Source organism: Bombyx mandarina, chromosome 19, assembly GCF_030267445.1.
Source record: "Bombyx mandarina strain Sakado chromosome 19, ASM3026744v2".
NCBI lineage: Eukaryota > Metazoa > Arthropoda > Insecta > Lepidoptera > Bombycidae > Bombyx > Bombyx mandarina.
In genome coordinates this window covers 9757185-9770060 of record NC_143225.1, presented here as the reverse complement: position 1 = coordinate 9770060, position 12876 = coordinate 9757185, and the positions used below count along the sequence as shown (strand labels likewise).

Here is a 12876-nt window from a genome sequence, read left to right as displayed (position 1 = left end):
TTTCAATGGTATTTTTTATCCTACCTTATTAATATTAAATCGGCTTTTTCTTCACATATAAAGGTGTATACATTAAAGATTTTCTAATGGTCTTTGAATATCTGATTGGTGTAAAGTATTGGCGCCCGTAGACATGTAAATGTCGCTAACCACCTCTAACGCATGACTGGCGTCGTGGCCTAAAGGATAAGACGTCCGGTGCATTCGTGTTGAAGCGATGCAACGGTGTTCGAATACCAGACGGGTACAGATTTTTCTAATGAAATACGTAGGTACTCAACAAATGTTCACGATTGACTTTCACTGTGAAGGGATAACATCGTGTAATAAAAATCAAACCCTCTTGTGAATCCGCACGGGTAGGTACCACCACCCTGCCTATTTCTGCTGTGAAGCAGTGATGCGTTTCGATTTGAAGAGTAGGGCAGCCGTTGTGACCATACTGAGATCTTAGAACTTATATCTCAAGTTGGGTGGCGCATTTACGTTGTAGATGTCTATGGGCTCCAGTAACCACTTAACACCAGGTGGGCTGTGAGATCGTTCACCCATCTAAGCAATAAAAAAAAGTCCCCTTATACAATACCCAAGAACAAAGATGCGGTGGTTAGACCTCGGTTCATGATGTGAATTCGCCACTGTCCGAAGCCGATTTGGAGACGCAGGCGATAAGCTTTATATTTCAAACTACAGGCCAAACTCAATTAGAATTAAGTATTGGCAGGAGATCGGATCAGACATTAAGACTAGTAATTCTTCATCCGTTTGCCAATTATGTCTAAGCGCTTCGATTTTTCCTTCACAATATTGGTTATAGTTCTGCTTTACCAAACAAATGTTAGGGTCCTAGCGTTATTCCACTTGGCGCATTGGGATTGCTTGAGGCTTTCAGAATCTCTATCCTACCTTACTACTTTAGAAACTACAATAAAATAACTTCATTACTTCACCACCTTTAAACGAGCAATATGTGTCAAAATTACTAGAGGAAAAGCCGATTTCCTTGTAGGTTGGATGTGAACAGTTCTCTGTTCTCTGCATTTCTAACAATTCTATTACAAACATTTCTAACAACAAATTCCAATCTAATGTGCATATCAGTGTCGTACAATGTTACGAGACTTGTCGTCGGCGGATAACCAGAGTGAGCGAGTGGCGAGTAAATGCCCTGGTACTAAACTCATAGTACACAGTATAGACAGACGTGATTTGAAATACACTCTCCAGATCGCAGTAACCACCATGGGACAGTGGTTCCGGAAGTGGCGCATTAACATCAACCCCACGAAAAGCACAGCGTGCTCTTCAAAAGGGGTCGCCGGGGGTCGTTAACGGTGCTTTTAGGCACCACAAGCACCGGTTACCGTCCTCGTCGAACCCGTTGCTTGCGACGAAGGGCTCGACGAGCGAATTAGCCCATAGACACAGCCCACTGAGTTTCTCGCCGGATCTTCTCAGTGGATCGCGTTTCCGATCCGTTGGTAGATTCTACGAAGAACTGCTCTTGCTAGGGTCAGTGTTAGCATCACTCCGGTTTGAGCCCCGTAAGCTCACCTACACACGTTAGAGCGAAGCTGAAATAGCCTCTCAACGCTATCAGAATAGGTAGAAAAAAAAAAGAAATACACTAATCAGGAAACAAACAAATATGATTGATAACACTGGCGGTAAAATATGTACTCAGTCTATTCAAATAAGGAATAAAAAATCAAACCAGCACAGTATTCGATAAGCAGTAAAAATAATTAATGTTGTCTTGAAAATTATCAGATAAGAAATCTGTGAACCCTTATCAAACAGACAAGTAAATTTTGGGAATCCCTTTAATCAAAAATACTAGCGTAGTAAAAAGTCCCTGTATCGCTTCGAAACAGACTAATAGTTAAAAAATGTAATAAAATTATATTTTGTCATTTTATTTTTATTAAATTTATTTGACGAATAAATTGTAAAATAAATTTACAAAGTACGAAAACAAGAACAATTATCACGAAAAAATTATGATGATGATTTAATCTTTAGATGCTCACAATTAATATTTTTATTTAATGTTTTAATTTCCCACCATTAATAAGGATAATTATAATCCTATATGTATTCCTATAAGGTCGTATTAAAATATAGAATATATACAATTAGTACCAGCAGTAAACGTTTATAGCTTGACGATAACGATGATCGGTATTCGAATTGCACTATTGCAACATACAGCCATAACAAAAGAGTAAAATAGCTTTAAGTTGTTAGGAAAGTCAAATTTCATAATGAACTTCTAGGGAGAGAACTTTTTGATTGTTTCATAAGGTATTTTATTGATATTTAACCATAAATGACCTCGTGAGCCCAAGCTTAGCAAGCTCAAGATAAAGGCAATAAGCACTGTGATGTTTTCGATGTCTGCAATGAACTCCGGAAACCATTTAAAACCACAGCAGTTCGTGTGCTCATTATGAGCAAAAAAACTGGTACGTGTGTACGTACGTATGTAGTAATGTAGAGTAGTAGTTTACATTTTAGCATCCATAATGCAATTTTTGCTTATTACTGAGTCGGCTGCAGTTCAATTTGCATTCGAGAGTCTTCGATAAAATGGTGGATAAAATGACACTTGAAACTTGTTTAATCTGAATTGGTTTTTGCAGCAGAGTTAGCCCACTGAGTTTCTCGCCGGATCTTCTCAGTGGGTTGCGTTTCCGATCCGGTGGTAGATTCTGCGAAGCACTGCTCTTGCTAGGGTCAGTGTTAGCAACTCTCCGGTTGAGCCCCGCGAGCTCACCTACAAACGTTAGAGCGAAGCTGAAATATCCTCTCAACGCTATCAGAATAGGTAGAAAAAAAAAAGCAGCAGAGAGTCATAAATTATAATCATAGATAATAAATAATAAACAAACATTATGACTCCTATTGTTTGTTTATTAGATAAATTAATTTTTAATTTGGTACATTCTACTAATTCAATTTACACTAGTGGATTAACAAGACGATAATAAATTTACAAGTGTGGTCTTTCCTCTAATTTGAAATATTTTAGTCACTTGAATCTACTCAAAAATAAACTGGATATTTATCTACAAAATTAGAACAACGACCTTCACATTTTTTAATAATGAAGGCCCAAAACGCAATCTTTATTACCATTCAATTGAATCTTAAGACAGCAAACAAATCTCGCAAAAAACGAAAGATAAGACAACACTGTTTAGTATTTTTTTAATTCCGAAACAAGATAATCGAATCGAAAATATACATAATATTATTATTTGTCCTGACTCACTGGATGATTCATTCTCGGAGACCCTAAGCCGCTAGAGTTAAAACTTGAAAATTTGGCAGTTAATTTGACATTTATGTTGAAAGGAGTCAATTCGAATTCGCTAAGGGATTTTCGAAATTTCACTCCTAAGTGGGTAAAATAATAGATGAACCATTTACTGGTTATAACGTGAAGCAGAAAGGCGTTTCGGTTAAAATGGTGGGGCAGAAGCAGATAGTATACATTTTAAAAGCTGTTTTTTTCGACTGCTCAAGGTCGGTCGGTCGGAAATAAAAACATGTATAAAGAAATCTTTCTATAAATAAACAGCAATTATACAAAATTTATATAAAACGGCAAAGACATGATTTTAAGCGTTACAGGTAAAACGTCAACCGTTACGTGGATTTTATTTCTAATTCCAAATCTTCAGTTACATTTTTTTTATTGTGCGTATACATAGGTATGAGCACGAAAAACACAAACAATACATGACTCACACGGAACCCTCAGTTCGCGAGTTTCAAACGCCCTTGTCCGGTTTTCTTAATAAGCAAAGACATGTAGACAATCACACTACCGTCAATCCTAAATGATTACCGCAGCAAAGACATTTACAAATTGAATTCTGACGCACACTTAATACTCTCAAGAGTTATGTAATATCTACTACCTATTAATCGATGTCTATCCTATACCTTATTTTCGGAACTCTTTCACGGCAGATAGAAGTCAGTCAGAAGTAAACAGCCCCTGAGGGGTTACGGTTGTGCTACCGTGATTATAATTACCTAATTATACTCACGGTAGCACAACCGATGCGGGAACAGTGTGCTTAGTGCGAGTTTTTTAACGTTCTCGATAGCGTAAAAGTTAGCTCATATTTGTTTGGAATGGGTTCGTTTGCCTACGTTAGCCGCCAGGGGCGCTGTTCCAACTGCATACAAAATTGGGCTAACGCTTACGCTATCGAAAACGTTAAAAAACTCGCACTAAGCACACAAAAGATTTTGGGAGGAAGAGGGTAATTAAGAAATGGGCACTTCTACTACAAATAGGAGTATGTTTATTAGAATTAGATTATGAGGTGGTTATCGCGTACGATTATCTCCTGATGACTAGTCGGACAGACAACTATCAGTAAAGATGTTACTCTCAATTTGTAGAACGCTTGCCATACACTTGAAAACAGAATGTGTGCTCGTAGCGAAGATACGGCGCGGCGACGGTACTTACCGGTGCGGATCCCTAGCATCAGTAATTACGCAAATGCCAATTTGTTTACTTACTATGAAGCTCCACCATATTATGGTATGTGAACATGTGTAACCCAGGGACGTGTTTGATTTGAAAAAAAAGACAGGATTTTAACTCCAGCATAGTCGCATTACTCGATACGAGTACACTGAGTGCGTTACTGATTGAGCTATAGATGTTTTGATATACCCTACTACCATTACTGGCAAATTTAATAAGAAATAAGGATAAGAAATAGGAGGTCTCCGTGTGCCCACAACCTAACGTTTTCCAGACTGTAAATAAATGATATCGCTAACATCAAATTATTTACTCCGATTGAAACCAGACATTGTTCAAACAAGATAGAAATGAGATTTGTATTTTATTTTATGTATCTAATCAGGTCTATCGGGAATATAATTGATGAGTCAAATATTTTTAAAGGAAATTAATGATGTAAATTCAGGGGATTTTATGCATTTCTTTCAAAATAACTTATGCCAAATAAAAATACGTGGACAAATCAAATCGACCTGATAAACGTAATCTGAAGATTATAACAGTATCATATTGATAAATTCATTCAGTCGCTTAATATAAAAGCAAGTGACGGAAATATTAATTATGATTTGTTTGTTTTGTAACAATAAAACTTACAGGTAAGATATTTGATTATTCTTCCTAATTAAATGATACTTTTTCGTAACTCATAAATTATCATCACTTTGTATATTCTTTTTATTTATTTACAATTTAAAAATTAAAATAATAATTAAATCGATTTTACACAGGAACGTGAAGTATCCTCTTTTTAAAATTGCTTTTTTCATTTTCTTCGATGGTAGAATGCGACCCACCTGAGTGTGAGTGGTCCACGTCGTTTTTGTTATGGGAATTAGCGATAGTCACAGTGAAAAGTGAATCTCATTTTAGACTTATTCCTGTCGTCTTCTGTTTAAAGGGTACGGAGGCCGTTATTCCAATACCATCGGAATTGCGAATTGTTTCCGAATCTTGTTTAAAGGTTAGGTGGTGGATATTAAGTTATAGTATCTTTGGACCCCAGTAATTGGTTAAAAATTAACTAGACTCGTGAGCTTGTTATTGTTTTAAAAAAATATTGCACAAATTATCGAGGCTAGGACCTCATATCTCAAGCTGTGGGCTGCTCGTTTTGGTCTCTATGGTTCCATCACTTAACACAGCCCAAGATCTTGACAGTATTGCAAAATAATGTACTGCAATGTAACGTTTTCATTTCAGAATGAAATTGCTAATTGTCCTCGCACTCATTGGAGCGGCGGCCGCCGCATCAATCCAACCCGTCCAAATCGCGGATATCCCAATACCGAAATACGAGAGCATCGACGCTGGAATGTACATCATCCCCGACGAAGTCATTCAAGAACTCGCCTTGGCCGGGATTGAATTGAGCGAAAATGTAGACAACGTTGCGATTTTTGACATTGAAATTCCCGTTGACAACGTCGATGTTCCTGTAAACTTCGTAGAAAATGTCGAAGCTCCAGTTGAGAACGCCGATTTCCCGGCTGACTCTGTAAGCTTCGTAGAAAACCTCGATGCTCCAGTTGAGGACGCCGATGTCCCGGCTGATTCTGTAAACTTCGTAGACAGCGTCGATGCTCCAGTTGAGGACGCCGATGTCCCGGCTGATTCTGTAAGCTTCGTAGACAACGTCGATGCTCCAGTTGAGGACGCCGATGTCCCGGCTGATTCTGTAAACTTCGTAGACAACGTCGATGAGGTTCCAGTTGAGGACGCCGATTTACAAGTCGCCCCTGTGAACATCGTGGATGAACCAGTTGAAAAGACGAATCAGGAAATCGAGAATAATGATGACAGTGAAGTTGGCTCGATCAGCTGGGTTGAATATCCTGCTGAATTGGACGAAGATGGAAACGGACTTGTTATTGTTGATCTACCTATTGAGGCACAACCCGAAGATTTAGAGAAAGCCCAGCTTGTTGACCTTCCCGTCGAAAATGCCGCTGAACCAGAAGACTTAAGCCCTGTTCAAGTAGTAAACCCCATCGTTGAGAACAGTCAAAGTGAATACCCCGGCAAAAGATACCCGGACTCTACATGGCGATAAATTATATATTTTTCAAGTTATTAACTGAGTTAGGACATTTACATTCATATTTTTTCTGTATTTAATAAATAACATTTCTTATATAAGTAATTAATTCTTTTATACTTTTTTACTAAAAGTTTGTGTATCCTTCAAACTATTCCTGAACCTTGTAAATGCGCAATTCGACTAGTTTTTGTGTCTTAACGTAAGCAACTTTAAAACATTATTTTAAAATTTAATTTTTGGATTGTCAATGACAAAGTTTATATTTGTTTGATACAAAATAAAATCAAGTAATTAAAAAACTTGCAGTTTCATTTTATTTCATTGCTCTTGTCTACAGATACGATTAAGGTCCACTTGAATTAATATACTTGCGAGTGCCCTTAGAAAATTAATCGTAGAATCCTTCCATTTTAATTAGAAGGCCAATATTACAGTAAAACCTATTGGGTTAATATCATAGAGCCGCTTAAACTAGTGCGTAATAGATATAGTGAGTACGCATCGGTTTCTTATCACTACATAGTATAAAACAAAGTCGCTTTCTCTGTCCGTATGTATGCTTAAATCTTTAAAACTACGCAACGGATTTTGATGCGGTTTTTTTTAATAGATAGAGTGATTGAAGAGGAGGGTTTATATGTATAATTCTTCTTCTTCTTAGTCGAATACTTCATTGCTGAAGGTCGTGTCCTTGAAAGCCCTTCGTGGCTCTTTGTACCCTCAGCTTCCATTTGCTTCGGTTTTCGGCTTCTCTCAGGGCGTTGGTAACAGAGAGTCCAGTGAGCGCAGTTATCTGATCCGACCAACGGTTTGGTGGCCGGCCGGCGGGTCTTTTCCCTTCTACCTTGCCCACCACAATCAATCTTTCAAGGTTGTCTGGTGGCTGCCGAGCAATATGACCAAAGTAACTAAGAACCTTCTGGTAGCAAATCGTCGACAGTCTCTTTTCTATACGAAGTTGCTCGAGGACAGATTTGTTTGTTCTCTTGGCGGTCCACGGTATGCGGAGCATTCTTCGCCAACACCACATTTCGAACGCTTCTATTTTATAATATTATATTTATATATATGTATAATAAGATCCATTAAATAGTGGAGAAATCAATAATAAATTACAATTTCCGAAGCGAAGCGAGAGCGGGTCGCTAGTAACTTAATATTTTAATTTTTATTCAAACTTTTTTTTATTTATTGCCCTTGTAGGCAGACGAGCATACGGCCCACCCGATGGTGAGTGGTTACCGTCGCCCATGGACTTCAGCAATGCCAAGGGCAGAGCCAAGCCGCTGCCTCAACTGTAAGCATGATTTTCGTTAAAACCAAATTATTTGTTTTCCTGAGCTTCGACTCAATACGAATACATTATCCACTAAGCCTCACCCATTAATTAGACACATTCAGTTTAACCATAACTAGTTTTTTTCTAAATTGTCTTTAAATCCCAAAAGTTCGAAAATGCTACAAATTAGACCAGTAAATTACAGTACTACATTTTATTATCACACTAAATCTTTTAAATACAATAATTATTTAACAACAAAATCTTCTGGGTATTCCATGACTTTGGGATAATTTTTCACTTCTTCTTCGGGTATGTGGTCTAGTCTTTTCGGTACGTAACGTATTTGTCTAATTTGATTAGTAACATTTTGCAAAACGTCTTCAGGTACATTCTTTCCAGGGTATATAAAAAGACGTTGCATTGTATGGCGCCTCTGAAGGTTTCCAGTCATTGCTCTGTACACTGCTTTTTTTATGATCTGAAAATTTTCAATAGGATTGCATTAAACTCTGAATGCCTGGTAACAATACTGATTCAATATTAAAATTTACAGTGGCTATTGAAATCAACCTAATCATTAAACACCAAGTCAAAGGGTCTTAGATAACAATGTTCTACTGTTCTGAATCCAAATCGACGCTTGGAAGGCAAACGTGACTAAGCGACAATAACTACTTTATACATAAATGATAGACAATAACCATATTCGATGCGCAAAAGAAAAGAAAAAATTCTAGGTCTATTAAAATCATTTCAATCCTACAGCTTCGTTAAAATAGATTTTTTTTTCAGGTATTTCGACTTTAAATTAGTCTACTGTAAAGTTCACGCATTGTCGCTTAGTCACGTTTGCCTTTCAAGCGTCGACATGTATTAGGAGTTAAAGTATGAAATTGCCGATTTGTACTGAAAATTTGAAAATCTGTTTTTTTTTCATTTAACATATTTATTTAATCAAAATAGCTACCATTATTATCTATACATTGCTGCTATCTAATAGGAAGGTAATTTATGCAAAATCGCACGGTGCGTTCATTAGCAGTCCCCTCTCCAAATGTAACATTGATATTACTGGTGGTAGACCTCTTGTGAGTCCGCACGGGTTGGTACCACCGCCCTGCCTATTTCTGCCGTGAAGCAGTAATGCGTTTCGGTTTGAAGGGCGGGGCAGCAGTTGTAACTATACTGAGACCTTAGAACTTATATCAAAGGTGTGTGGCGTATTTACGTTGTAGATGTCTATGGGCTCCAGTAACCACTTAACACCAGGTGGGCTGTGAGCACGTCCACCCATCTAAGCAATAAAAAAATATAAAAAAAAAATTGCGAGCTGTTTCTGCAGCGTTAATTCCACGTCGGAACTCGTATTCAAAAATCACTCGAATTTTCGAAGTATCCATTTTTTTTGTCTAAGCTGAATAAAAAAAACAGCTGAAAGTCGATAATCAAATGTTGCACATTTTTTAAAAGAAGAACCTCATAGGTACCATTTTAAAAAAGTTTCACTCAAAAATTGCAAGTTAAGGTTTTATGTCAATTCGAAGTACCTCTTCTTTTTCTCCACCTTATCCCACTAGGTGGGGTCGGCACAGCTAATTTTTCTCTTCCATTCTCTTCTATCAGCCGTCATCTCAACACTCACTCCTCTCTCTCATATCGTCATTCACACACTCCATCCATGTCTTCTTCGGTCGACCTCTTCCCCCTTTACCTTGCACTACCATTTCCATACATCTCTTAGTCACATGCATCTTCTCTCTACGCATAACATGTCCATACCACGCTTCGAATCCAATGCTACCAATTCGAAGTACCTATTATAATAAAACGGCAATTTCATACTTTAAGCCCTATTACAATCCTGGCCACCTATTATAGCAGTATCCTCATTTTTATTAATTCGTTTAATATGTACTGATCCAAAAGATCACAATATGGAGTTCTAATTCTAAAGAAATTATATTCCAGTTCAAGCAGTTTAAACAGATTCCAGCCCAAAAAGATTGAAAAAAAACCGAAGACATCTAAACTACACAAGTATAATAAAATTACTCAAGCTGTATTAAATAAGAGCACACAAGACAAGAGGTGATTGTTTGTAATTAGCTTTATTAGCCCATCACACATTAAACTAATTCCATTTTCTTTAGCTTTAGTCTCAGCTTTAATCTTTAATCTCTTGTCCCCAATTACTATTTTATGGAGTGGTTGTTCATTTCTAATTTGAAGCAATAATGCCAGTATTAAGGACTGGAAAGCTGTTGTTTCGTTGCAACTGAAATTGTGAAATAATATTAGGTAGACTGTGATATATTATGAGCTTTTCTAGTGCTTTCGGTATTCGGTAGCAAATAAAGAATTCTGGATTTTTATTTTACAAAACACAGTCGACTATCAGTGTTTTTTGTTTTAACGTTTAGAGTTCACGTTGAGGCAGTTCCATATTTGTGCTGTTACAACTATTCTAAATGCTGTTCATTGTCTGCTGGTATTTTTTTTTATTGTCATATATTTTATTTAATACTCGTATATATTTATTTTTTAATAAACAATATATTTAAGTCAATTTGAGTACGTTCCCTACAAACACTGAAATGGCTGAACAACTTTTGATGAAATTTTGAGATTGGCCTAGCAGGTGATCTAGTGAAGTTTGGTAGCAATCACATCAAAGTAAAATCAAAGACCGGCCAGCAAAGCAGACCAGCTTTGAATAATAAAGATTATCATTATTAATTTTTCTTTTTAGTTTGTGGCGGGTAGCCATCATACAACGCAAGATAATTGACAGATGCCTGAATCTCGCTTACGACATTTTCAAGATAAAGCGCATATATACAAGTTCCGAACAACAACATTGGGACCGTCGGTCTACCGAGCAAATAACATCCGCTCGGTGGAAGATCTTTCCTTTCGTCGTATATTCTCCAAACTGCAGCCTCCAAACTCCAACAGCACTGGCCCTTGCAAGCTAATCTCAGCACGGACAACGCTAACTAAAAATGACACGACCTCCAGTCTCGGAGGGGAGTGATGTGGCGGGTAGCCATCATACAACGCAAGATAATTGACAGATGCCTGAATCTCGCTTACGACATTTTCAAGATAAAGCGCATATATACAAGTTCCGAACAACAACATTCGGACCGTCGGTCTACCGAGCAAATATCATCCGCTCGGTGGAAGATCTTCCTTTCGTCCTAAACTCCCCAAAAGTTCATTATTAATTTTTCTTTTTAGTTCATTAATAATTTATCTGTATATATTTTCAATATTATTTATAACTTTATAGCTTAATATTTTCTAATATCATGTGACATATTTAAACAAAGATCGTTTATTCTGAAATATACAAACTGCTATCAGATTCATTCTTATCATACAATTGCATACTTTATTTGAACTAGAATTTCAATACATACATTACAGCAAACATAAAATTCGCTATTGTTACATGCTTTGTTACGAATATAAGTTTTTACCATGGTTGGATCCTTGTTATGTAACTCCCATGCTAAAGTCCACGAAGCACCTCCAGGGTATCCAGTGTGATGGAAATAAGCACGTTTCCTCCACTCGTCGCCTCGAAGAGCTATCTCTCTACTATTTATACAAACAACAACATCTCCACAATCGTTCATGGGATGGTATATGGGTTTGTGCATGCCCATCAAAATTTTTTTTATAACGTGTGCGGATTCATAAGGATCTTGCCATTTGCAGTCGAATATGTGCCAACTACGAGCAAATGTTGCCCATTGCTGTAAAAATATTGTAATAAATTTATTGTACTGTAAAACTGTACTTATTGTACTGTAGACGGAGACTTAGATTCATGTCTCAGGTTGGATTGCGGCATTTATATTGTTGACGTCAATGGACTCCGGTAACCACTTAACACCATGTGGGCCGTTAGCTCGTCCACCGATCTAAGCAATAAAGAATATTATCAAAATATGAAGTTATCCTTTTTATAATGTCACTTTTGTATGAATTGTTTATTTCATGTTTCTAAATACCTAAATCTATACTTTAAGCTATACTCCCTATACCTGTACTCGTTTCGCTGCTGACATTGTATATCTTAATGCTTAGATGTTGATTTATTAATTTATTGAAAAAAATAACGTAACATAGCTATAAGTTTTTTTTAGGTTATATTTATTTTTGTAGAACTTTTTTGTTGGATTCGTTCATTAGACAGGCAGCGGGAATCGAACCCATATATTCATTCAAGCTTAGTGGGGTGAAAACTGAAGTTACCTATATCTATTGTATGTAAACTTTCATAAAATTGATCACAGCTACAAATTGTGATCACAACTACAAAAAATTAAATTAAATGAATAAGGTAAGATAAAATAACATAAATGAAATAAAATAACCTATAAAAAAACGGTGCGCATGCAACTTGGTGTACGTGAATGAAGTGAAACTTCTTTTGTGATGTGTAATATTGTGGATTTCTTCATTTTTCATCCTTAAATCAGATTGCTCTTGTAAGAAAAATAAATAATATATATATATATATATATATATTTTAATACTTCATTAAAATATTGGACGCAACCGTTGCTAACGCTCGCGCTGGCCTTTAACAGGTACCTATACTACTCGCGTTGGTTCGAGTGCCATGCATTCACTCTTGTTTTGTCTCTTTCTATTCCCCCTCCCCAGAAGCGTTGAACGTTTAACGCAACTTTGTTGGAAGTCGCATTAGAAGTTTCACTTCAATAAAATGATACGAATTCAACACAGTTTTTTTCACGGCATGAGAATACATGGTCCTTATGGTATTGTCATTTATCCAATATAAACTATAGTACAAAGGACTAACAATTTTTTCTTCAATATTAGGTGTGGTACAAATATGTATAGGTATTGCTAGAGTTGCAGAAGCAGTTTTTACTTGGCAGTGTAATATAAACCTTTTACTTTTTGCATGAAAATGTAAAATTTTATTTTTTAAGGAAAACTGCCTTTTATTGTTTTTTTTTCAGA

General features: G+C 36.6%; 2 protein-coding genes across 2 annotated transcripts; one reads left to right on the top strand and one right to left on the bottom strand.

Moving 5' to 3' along the window:
* Nucleotides 1-4995: 4995 nt before the first annotated feature.
* LOC114239893 (uncharacterized) lies at nucleotides 4996-6695 on the top strand. Its single transcript, XM_028170322.2, has 2 exons — nucleotides 4996-5151; nucleotides 5756-6695. The coding sequence occupies exons 1-2, from the start codon at nucleotides 5117-5119 to the stop codon at nucleotides 6603-6605; spliced, it is 885 nt and encodes a 294-aa protein (XP_028026123.2). The 5' UTR covers nucleotides 4996-5116; the 3' UTR covers nucleotides 6606-6695.
* Nucleotides 6696-8071: 1376 nt separating this feature from the next.
* On the bottom strand, nucleotides 8072-12088 carry mRpL13 (mitochondrial ribosomal protein L13). The gene is made up of 3 exons (XM_028187719.2): nucleotides 11928-12088; nucleotides 11358-11636; nucleotides 8072-8353 (listed from the first exon to the last, which is right to left on the bottom strand). Exons 1-3 carry the CDS (start codon nucleotides 11949-11951, stop codon nucleotides 8120-8122), a joined length of 537 nt encoding a protein of 178 aa, XP_028043520.2. The 5' UTR covers nucleotides 11952-12088; the 3' UTR covers nucleotides 8072-8119.
* Between the last annotated feature and the right edge of the window lie 788 nt (nucleotides 12089-12876).